The sequence below is a fragment of the Lagopus leucura genome, unplaced genomic scaffold, assembly GCF_019238085.1.
Source record: "Lagopus leucura isolate 7727_CA_CO unplaced genomic scaffold, USGS_WTPT01 Super-Scaffold_100159, whole genome shotgun sequence".
Classification (NCBI taxonomy): Eukaryota; Metazoa; Chordata; class Aves; order Galliformes; family Phasianidae; genus Lagopus; species Lagopus leucura.
This window is the reverse complement of record NW_024962335.1, coordinates 13,619,538-13,629,952: the sequence shown is the minus strand read 5'-3', so window position 1 is coordinate 13,629,952 and position 10,415 is coordinate 13,619,538. Positions and strand designations below refer to the sequence as shown.

General features: G+C 48.4%; 1 protein-coding gene across 3 annotated transcripts in view; it reads right to left on the bottom strand.

Moving 5' to 3' along the window:
- Positions 1-10,415, bottom strand: part of CACNG2 (calcium voltage-gated channel auxiliary subunit gamma 2) — a 56,882-nt gene that overhangs the window by 36,967 nt on the left and 9,500 nt on the right. For 2 of the 3 annotated variants that reach the window (XM_042889995.1, XM_042889996.1), the window contains one exon: positions 9,247-9,392. In XM_042889995.1, the coding sequence (XP_042745929.1) occupies positions 9,247-9,388 (142 nt within the window). In that variant the 5' untranslated portion in view covers positions 9,389-9,392. Of the gene's footprint in view, positions 1-9,246; positions 9,458-10,415 lie in introns of those variants that run through there. The other variant, XM_042889994.1, reaches the window with a different exon arrangement.

Sequence of the window (10,415 nt, the reverse complement as noted above, 5' to 3'; positions counted from 1 at the left end):
GAGAAGAGAAGAGAAGAGAAGAGAAGAGAAGAGAAGAGAAGAGAAGATGGCAGATCTGAGACAGTAAGTGAAGAAAAAAGGAAGAAAAGTAGAAGCAATCAATTCCGAAGGGGACTGATGGAATGAGCAAAGAACAAAATGAAAACAAGAAAGTAAAGCTCTAAGCAGCATTTTCAGGAGGGAGTGAATCTCCAGAAACAGGTTCTCAGAAATGTGCTATTTGCAATGGACAGGTTGCAGGAGTCAGCGAATAGGGTTGGATGAAAAGCTGTGTGATTGACAGTGCTTGGTCTATGACACTGAATGAACATGACCATAAACCTGGGAAATATTCAGTGTTCAAGTGAGATCCATCACACTGCAGCTACACTGGTGGTATAAACAGGACCTGAAGGAAGAGGGAACTTCCCTGAGCGATGGCAAATTTAAGAATGAAATGCAGTTATGAAGCAGTGGGAGGAGAAAAATAAAGCCCACTAAAAAAATCATGTTCATGGAGAGAATGGAAACTGAGAAATAGGAAGAAATCCAGGGGATGGAGGTGGATAGTGTTATTCTTTATTTGACAGAATGTATACTTTATACAACAAGCTAAATCAGAAATTTATAGTTGTTCCGCTTCTAGCAAAAACACACACCGGAGGAATTCCTATGCACGGATAGCATGGTACTGCAGTCTCAAGTTTTTGTATACCATCCTCATTTTCTGTTTTTCTAGGCTAACAGGTAGAAGTACATGCTCTAGGGGAACAGGAGATCCAGGATAAAGTCCATATACTTCTCTGGGGAGTTATAGGTTTGATAGGAAGCTGGTATAAAAACTCCAGCAGCCTGTGCCGCAGAAACAGAAGTGGATTTCACCTGTCCTGCAGGGCTTGTTATGAAAACTCTGACTGTGTAGTTTGGAATTTTATAGAGGAGCTTTTCTGTAGCACAAAGGGGATAAATGGGGCTGGGAGACAGAAAGCTGTCAACAAATGACAGAGATCTCATGAAAGACAGAAACGCAGAAGAAAGAAGGAAGCTGAATGTCAGGGGATGCATGGTCTCCTCTACCATTTCACACTTCCACCAAGCACAGGTGGGGAGCCCATAAGAGGATTTTGTCCCACAGTGAGGGATGCCAACTTGAACTTATCTAGAGAGGGTGACAGATGGTGAAAATTGAAATAGTTTTTAGAAAGGTACTGCTGGACTGGAGGAACAGCTGGCATAAATGGGCATCCCACGCACTGAAGGCAAACTGAGCCCTTGGTTTGTGGGGTACGGCGTTGTGGAAGCAGGGCACAGGGTGACCTCGAGGGACACAGCTGTTTAAAGCATGCATAGCCCTTCCTCAGCCTGATTTCCCTCTTGCCTTCATGGACCGTGAAAGCAGCACAGCTTCTTCCAAGTCACTGAGATTGCACCAGTGCAAAGGAGGTGAGAATCAGACCTTCATCCCTTGTGCATAGGAACACTACAGTGTTGTACGTCATCAGATGCCAGTTCAGTAATCGCTGCCACAGATGCAAGAGAAAAGAGACAACCTCATTTCTAATTTAGTCATGATAGCATCAAAGAGACCCAAAGCCTTCTGCTTTCTGGGAAGCAGGGATATCAACAATAATAATTCTTTGCACTTATATAGTACCTTCATTGCTAACTACTTACTTTATACCCTGGGGTGTGAAGAAAAAGGACTCCACTTAATTCTGTATGCTCTTAATTGCTCTCTATCCCAGATCCTTTCTAACAAAATATGATAGAAATACCAAAACTCACAGTTAATTTCTCAAATTAGGGCAGTCATTGACACTGGCAGAAATGCAGGCCTAGTTTGCATCTTATGTTGCAATTGCATGGCAGAACATCTAGAAACAAAAGAAATGCCAGACTAAGTAAATCTGAGCTCCGTTTAATCCCTGACAAATGTTTCAGGGAAGAGGCAAGAAGCACATGGCAGTCAGATAGGGGATAGACTGCCCTTGTGAAATGTTATCCTAGTTTTTATGGAGCCTAGCTTAATTGCTGAATTACGAAACACCCAAAACGCTGTTCATATCCATTATGAGGACGCTTAATTTTAGTGAACTCCGTTGTAAATGCCCACTTGCTTGCTAAATGTTGTTAAAATCTTGGCCACGGGAGCTCCGGTGGCAATAAACTCCACAGCCCTGATACGCATCAAATGAGAAAGCTTTAACTGGGTCTCCGGTGACTCACGTCAGGTCCTCTTGTCTGTGTGTTACAAAATGGGGAAATCAAGAGCTACTGATCCATCTTCTCTTGCCCATTCATTATTCAACACAATCCAATTGCTTTCCCACTCATTCACCTCCTTTTCCAGGCAAACACATCTAAGTCTTTCAGGCTGTCCTCATACGTGTGGTCTTCCTTACTCCTCCTTATCCCCGTCCACCTTTTATGAACCCTCCTATGGCTTTACCTTATTTCCCAGATGACTCCTTGTGCTTTGTTATCCACACTGTTCTACTCCTAGTGCTAGGGGATTTGCTGCTGGTGAGTTTTCTGTCTACAGCCATGCACTGCCCTGAGCCACAGAGTAGCAATATACATTTTTCAGGGAACTGAGGATCTGCTGTGTTTCATTTAGAGCCCTGCAAGCCCTACAGCCCTTCTTTTTCCATCAGCTGATGGTACTCTCCGATCTGACGACTGAGACCCACTGAAGACCCTGGCCCCATTCTCCTCACCCCTCCGTGGTGGTTCTGAGGATCTCAGAGAGGATCCTCTCTCTGTAAGCAGCTTGAAAAGGACCGCTGTTTGCTGAGACGCTCCCTGTAGTGCACAGCAACAGCCCCAGGGTGATGGCTGCAGAGACCCCGATTTTCCCATTGGAGCCTGGCCTGATTCATGTCTGAGGGCTGCCAGGGAGGGTATTTAGGGCTGCTGGGAGCTCCTTCCAGCCCAGTTGCTGGCTGCATGCAGATGAGCCAGCTCATCAGCTGCGCTGCCAGTGAACCCTCCGGCCACGGAGGATGGAGGCTTTAAAGTGAAGGGATGTCGGCTTGACCACAGGCAACGAGCAGTGAGGGGAGCACAAGGGGGTAGGAGGGGGCAGAGGGAGCCGTAGTGCCCTGTGGGTGAGAGAAGGCAGCAACAGCAACCAGTGTCATAGGCTGCTTAGAGGCGGGGGGGAGGTTGGGCAGAGAAAGAGGAGGGGGACATCTACCCCAAGGGGCTGCCTTGGAAAGGAGCTTTGAAAGGATAGGGTCTCTGGGCTGAGAGAATGTGAGATGGGGGCAGCCAGGGTGATGTGACGGCAGAGAGAAAAGGAAAGAGGACAGACAGATGAGATGGCAGGAGCAAAGGGGACAGAGGAAAGCAAGGGCAAGCTAATGTAACAGAGGAAAGAGCAAAGGGGGATGGGCCTTGGAGAACTTGGAGAGAATCAGGGAGGAATAATGAAGGGGAAGCTGCTTCTGAGAGAGCGTAGAAGAGACGTGAAGATGAAAGGGAAAAATAAAGAGGAAAAACAGGGGAGGGAAACGAGAACAAATTAAAATGGAGATGGATAGAATGAGTCAAAGATGGAGGGTGAGGAGTGAGTTGGGGTCACGCAGGCTAGGGAAAAATAACTTTGGGGTGCATTGTGCTTGCAGTCTGCTCCCCGCACTCCTGACCCATCCTGCACTCTGCATTTCCCTGTTGGGCTGCTGCAGTCCTGGGGCTGGGAGCCCTGCTGGTGACGCCTCCTCAGGCAGCACACCCCGATCCTCCCAGAAAGCCCCTCTCAAAGGGGAGACTGTGGTGCCCAGGAAAGCAGCAGTGCATCCACAGCAATGGGGCGATGCGATGGGGGAAGCAGTGCAGAATGTGGTGGCGAGGACTCCCCCCTGGGATCGAGAGGGTATTCTTGATTGGGAATCCTGCTCTTAAAGCAGGGGCAAGGGGCAGAGCCAGCTGAGAGCCTGAAATGTTCCCCGTTCCCCTCGGCAACCTCCTCGCTGCTGCTCTTAAAGGAAATAAATATGGAGATGCTGCTGGCGAGCCCCGGCAGCCCTCCTCCCATGAATTCCCGATGAGGTTGCACCGAACCGCAGCTGAGCGAGACAGAGTGGAGGGGCTCGGGTGAGAAAGGGATGGGTTAACATGGAATCGTGGGATAGGAATAGCTCCTGGTCTCCCTGGCAAGGAGACATTTGTTCTATCTCTGTGTAATTTCTTTATACATTACTGCTGCCACACTGCATCTTCACGTCCCTCCCACTGCATTTCTCTCTCACTCTCTTCAGCAAGGCAATTTCTGGTGCATTTCAGGACAATATTAACCCATTCCTCTTTCTCTGTCAGTAGGGAGATCCAGAATTTAAACACAATTTATAAGTCAGTTCTAGCAGCTGGCTGGCAAGGAACAGCATTTCCTTGTCAAATCTGAAATGAAGTGAGCTTGCAGGTCTCAGCCCATTGAATCCCCAGCTCCCAGTGGTGTGTGAATTTAAGCCCTGTGAGAACTAAACCCACCCATGCCTGGGATCCCATGTGCCTCCCCCTCACCACCTGCACCCCACTTCTGGAAAGCCTTTGCCTCCCTTTTCACACCAGGCCCGTGCAGCTCTGCATCCTCCCTCTGCCTGGCAGAGGCAATGCCGGCAGCAGGCAGTGCGGCACTGAACCTCTGCCTCCTGCATCTCTGGGCTGTGCTCTGGGATGCTCCTGCACCGCCGACCGTGGGGACTCTCATTCAATCTACTGCTATTTACACTGCTTCCCCAGAAATCTTTTGGTGTAGGACAGAAACAGGGGAAAGGACCCTACCAGTTTTGTGGATCCATAGAAATAAGACAGCGGGCAGCTCTGCAGGGTAGAACTAGGGATGAGGAAAACGAAGGGTGAAAGATAGATGAGAAGACAAGGAAGAAATGCTCATAAGATCATGTGAAGGGAAAGAAGTGGCCCATCAGCATACAGCAGTGAAAGAAGCAGTGTGGGGAAGAGACGCAGCACCAGGACTGCGTCCAGCGCCTGTGCCCTGCCTTGCCTTGCCTTGCTGTCAGCTTTTCGTTTCTGCAAACACCAAAATTGCACTTAACTCTCATGCGCTGCTCAGATATAACAAACTGGAAAGGGAACAGATCAGCTCATTAATTTTCCTTGGGAAGGGTCTCTAGGCAGGAATTATTTTCTGCATCAACATCCATTCAATTATTCGCCTTCACACCAGTAAGATCTACAGGGATGTCTAACCCCATGCGCATCACTCATACCTGCCTGCCCTGTACTCCAATCTCTCCCTTCTCAGTATAAAAGCCTCCTGTACCTATCCCTTTCCTAATAATGACAACATGACAAAACCAATAACCTACAGATATAAAATACATTTCATTTACTTGCTTCATAAGACCCTGATAAGGCTTCCTCATTCACTTTTTGAGATCCTGTAGGAGATCTACAGGAGCTAATGAAAGAATTAGACAAGGCATCACTCATAATAAAAAGTGTTTTAAAAGCATTCGGTGCCAAGCAGGAATTAGGCTGGAAGCTCTGCAGCCATTTCAAAGTTGTAAGAGGTGCAGCACCTCTGTGTGCCATGAGCTCATGGGTCTCAGCTGCCAGATGTACATTTACACTCCATATATACGTGGTCAGAGGGCTGAGGTAGGTTCTGCCATTTTTCTTGTAGAGCAAAGATTTTTGAGCAGCTCAGGTACACATTTAAGCACTCCAAAGCCTTAGAGAGAAATATCTGAAGGAAGATTAGGAAAAGAATTGGAAGCATGGTCTGCAGTAATGGGAACCACCATCACCTTTCTGCTCCAGACCCACTGTTGAACAGGGGCTCCCTGTAGGATGCAGGAAAGAGAGGGGAGGGATCCCAACAGAAGCTGAACGCCCAAAATGACACTGCTGTTTGAAGCAACACGAAGCTGTGAAGATACTGACTGAGAATGCTGAATGATAGGACAGACAGGAACCGTAAAATCCTAAAAGCCCAGGAACCAAATTGTCCTAAAAGCCCAGGAATCAAATTGTTCAAGGGGAACTCGCTTACTGGTTGCAGCATATCTGTGCGTACAGGCTGAGCCTCCACGTTCCTTTTTGCTATTGGATATCTTGGCCAAGATAAAGAAATACAATTTACCACGGCATTGGAATATGAAGAGTTCACCATTTCTGACAGCCTACAGTGCTGGCTAGTGCTAGCATTCCCTTATGTTCCCCAAAGTGAAGTCAACCTCATCAGAGCCTTCCTATTGTTAGCAGAAGATTGTTTTGGCTCCTTCTTTGATTATTTTCTCATTGATATTCCTTTGCCCTCCTCTTCGCTGACTCTCAAAACCCTATGGGCCTGCACCATTTCTGTCCCACACTCTTCTCCAGGTATTTTTGCCACACTGCGAGCAGGGTGTGAGCAGATTCCAAGGGTTTGGCCATTTCCAGAGCCTCCTTGGGAGCAACTCTTTCCCTTCCCAAACCCATCTAACCCATGCACCATGGGGGCAAGGAGCCTCTGCAGCACCCTTCTCCACCCAGATTGCGACTCTCACTTGGGAGATCAAGTGAATCAGAGGCACCTTTCTGATTCCTTATTCTGAGAAGGAAGACAACCTTCTGGCTTATCAGATATGGCATCTGGGGGTTGCCCAGTGGCCCTCTCATGTGTGTCTATTGGGGGTATTTGGCTGTGCCATTCTGGGATTAAGGAGTGACAGCCACCAGCCCATGCAGACTTGGGATGAGAGGAGCCAGTCAGAGGCATCCTCAGCCATGAGGCACAGCCATGCCCATGTCAGTGCTCAGTGTATGGCCATGGAACTCCTGTTACCTAGCTCACCCCAAAGTTTTGGGACAACCTGTGTCCTCAGGCTGGTGAGGGTCAGAGCAGGGCTTGCTCCCAGGCAGTTCCTAGAACCTTCCAGCCCCACTTACAACTTCTGCCCCACATCCAGCAGTTTTAGGGAGTCAACCAGGCTCCTCCATTTGTGGTGGGGACAAAAGAGAATCCCATCTGTCATGCTATCTTTCCCAGCTCTTGTGTAGGGTTGCAGTCTGATTTTGCATGAGAGTATGGGCAGGGGACCAAGATGGCACTGGGAGGGGCTGGGAGCACTTTGGAACCTTTGATAGGGAGCATCCTGACACTTTCCCTTATCACGCAACTACTTCTCCACAGTCCCTATGGGATCCCATTGGATGTAAATGAGAAGGAGCCTTAAGGTCTTCCAATCCAACAAACCTCACCCACCCCTTCCTCCTCCTCCTCTGATCGTGTCCCTCTGGATCTGGCTGTATGGGCACATGGACATGATCTGAATTCACTGCCACTACTGGCCAGGGTCCTCACACCTCTTATCTCCTCCCCAGCCTCCCTCTGCCCTCTGGCTCGGGGACACAGATCATGAGGGGAGTTCTCCCTGCAGCCTGCCTCCTTCCTCACATGGCTTAGCTTTTGGGCTTGCTTTTTTTTTTTTTTTTTTTTTTTTTTTTTGCCTCCTCTCTCATTAATTTTTAATTAAGGAGATGTCTCTCTACCCTGTTGTAATGAATAGCTATGTGAAAGACTTTTCATTCTTTATTAATATATATCTCCATATATTTATCTATTTGGAGGAAATGCGTGCATGTGCGTGAGTGAGTGTGTTTAAAACATCCCCCATTAATTTACTGCTATTGATTTTTTGGCGTGGAGACAGCATATAGTATTCAGCATAGAGCTCCTCTGCAGGATATGTTAAAAGGCAGCAGTTTGGGTTGACAAAGGGCACTAAATGCAGTATGCGTCAAATAGACCATCGCTCAATGAAGTCACTTAGCTATTCAAAACATGTCCAGCCATCACTCAACCGTTTGCACCAAGAACGGGGGGGAAATTTGCTCTTCTTCCCGGACACAACCATTTCTAAACAGCAGCTTTAGCTTGCTTTGGTGGGAGACATTAGGACATACACAGTTTATTCCCCCTCCCCCTGCCTTCCATCTCCCAGTGCACTCTCAGAAAATCGCTCCTGCGGTACCTGCTTCCCCTCTTGCCCATCAGGGAGCTCCAGGCACACCCAGCTCTGGGGGGCACTAGCAGACCCAGGCGTTATCCACAGGCACCCATCAGCCCCCGTAGCCCACTCTCTGGCTGGGGGCTGATTCATAAGCAGCATTTTGATACCAGGCTGCAATGTGCGCTGCCTTGCTCTCGCTCCCTCCTTCTCGCTACGTGTATAACAGAAAACCACGCATTTACATTGGTAGCCCCTACCCCTCCAGCACCAGCTGCAGTCCACCTCCCCAGCCTGTATGTATGCCAACAGCAGGACTGAGCAACACATATTTAAAAGTGAACCGCTGGCCCCTCGCTTCTCTCCCCCTCCCTTAGGAATGTCTGATTCCAGAAGTTGGCTGCGGCAGTGGCTTTTCTGCCATCAGACATGTCACTGAGTTGCTGTGCAGTTTCACCACATAAGACTTAGGCTGATTTTTCTATACAGACACTTGTTTATTTTTAGCTTCTACCATAAGCCTTAAAGAAAAGCCCCCAAACAAAAATCTACCCCCAATAACAAACAAGTGGGGGAAAGATCCCAGCCCCAAAACAAACCAATCAGGTGCCAAATAGACCCCCCTGCACCCAGCCCAGTAAGATGTGGTTGCTCACAGACATTATGAAATGCTCTGAACTCTGCTCGAGAGGACTGGAATCACCAGATTTACCATATGAGACATTTTGGACATAGCAGGGTTATTTCCCATTCTCTCTTTTTTCCTTTCTAAAGTGAACCAATAATTGCATCTGAATTGCTTTGCAGTCACCTCCTCCCCACATTGCCCCTCACTCCCAGTTAGTCTTTGCAAATAAGCCATTTGCAAAGAGACAAATTATTTCACTCTGTGGTTGCAGACGGAGCACAGCAATAACACAGCATTTTGGCATTGCTTTCCCAGGCAATACAAACAATCTGAAGACAGGTAGACCACATAGTTGCTTTCTGAAAGGGTGTCTTGGTGTTTTTGTAAGACACATATTATTCCCGTCAGAAGGGGGGGAGTAAAATTCTGGGGAGAGTGTAGGGCAGAGGCTGAGGAAGGGAAAAAGGGAACGCAAAGGTGCAAAGAATAATTTTCTTGTCTTCTTGCCTCCATGCCCCACGTAACTAAGCCCACCACTCTCAATTGTGGTGGAAGGAATGAAGTTAGAAAATGGTGGAATGTGAAGGGATTTACTGGGAGTAGTGGGGGGGGTGGGGGGGGGTATGGGATAGGGGGAGAGGAAAGTGAGGGGGGTGCGGGGGGTGGAGATCCAGAATCAAATACCTTCCAGGCAGCAGGTTCTCCATAATCCAGAATGGGTCATGACTTCCTCGTTCTTTTTGCTGGTTTCGTTCTCACTGACAGTTTTAGTCTTGCAAACCCCTCTGGAGTAAAGCCAGTAGTCGGTCCCCACAGCTATGGTCATCAGGCTGAAGGCAGCGAAAGCACCAACGGTGGTTAAAAGCATCTGAACACCTCTGTCAAAGAGCCCCATAATTCTTCATTATACAAATACCCAACCGCCTTCTGATTCTTGGGGTGTGTGTGTTTAATAAAATAAAAGAATAATAATTCCGACTAATAATATAATGGGTATATATAGAGAGATAGATATCAAAAAAGAGAGGTAAGAAAGCCCACGGAAAAGAGTGTAAATTAGAAAGACCACACAGGAACAGGCTTGCCTTTTAAATCGGAAACGTTCTGGTTGAAATATAAAAAAAAGGAAAAAGAAAAAAGAAAAAAAAAAAAGAGAGACAAAAGAACCAAGAAAAAAACAAACAAATAAAGAGAGAACCCCCCCAAAACGAGACGCCTTAATCCCTTTTTCTAAAATTCTGGTCTCCAGTTTCCATATGTAATGGCTAATTTGGAGATGGCTTCCACAGTGAACAGGGGAGCAGCAGCAGCATCCTCAACACAATCTCTCATTATCTGGACCTAGACAGTTAGAGACTGTAAGAGCAGAGATGCAACCTTCAGTCTTCTTGCTTAGCTCTGCAGCCTGCGCCATGAAAATCCTTTTCCTTCCCAGTTATCTTCCTTGGGTTTTTATTTTTTTTTCCCCCGGCAGCGGCAGTCGCTCCAATCCTCTCTCACTTTTTCTTGCTCGCTTCTCCTTCCTTTCGTTCGCTCCTACCACCAAGCCAGACTGCCCAGTATACTGTAAGCCCTTGATTTCAGCTGAACAGGTGCCGAGGTCTTGCCTCCCATGGCTTTTCCGCACAGCCGCGGCGCTCGCTCCCGGCGGAGGTGGGCGAGGAGAGAGGGGGGCTCCTGGGGGAGGAGGGGGACAGGCGCGGCGCTCTCCTGGGCTGGGGGCACGGAGCGGCGTCCGGCTGCGGCACCCCCTGCCCCGCGGCGGCCCCCGGCGACTCCTGGGCCCCGCTACTGCATCAAGGCGGCGGCGAGGCGCTGGACAGCTCCCCCGCGGCGGCGGCGGCCCGCGGTGC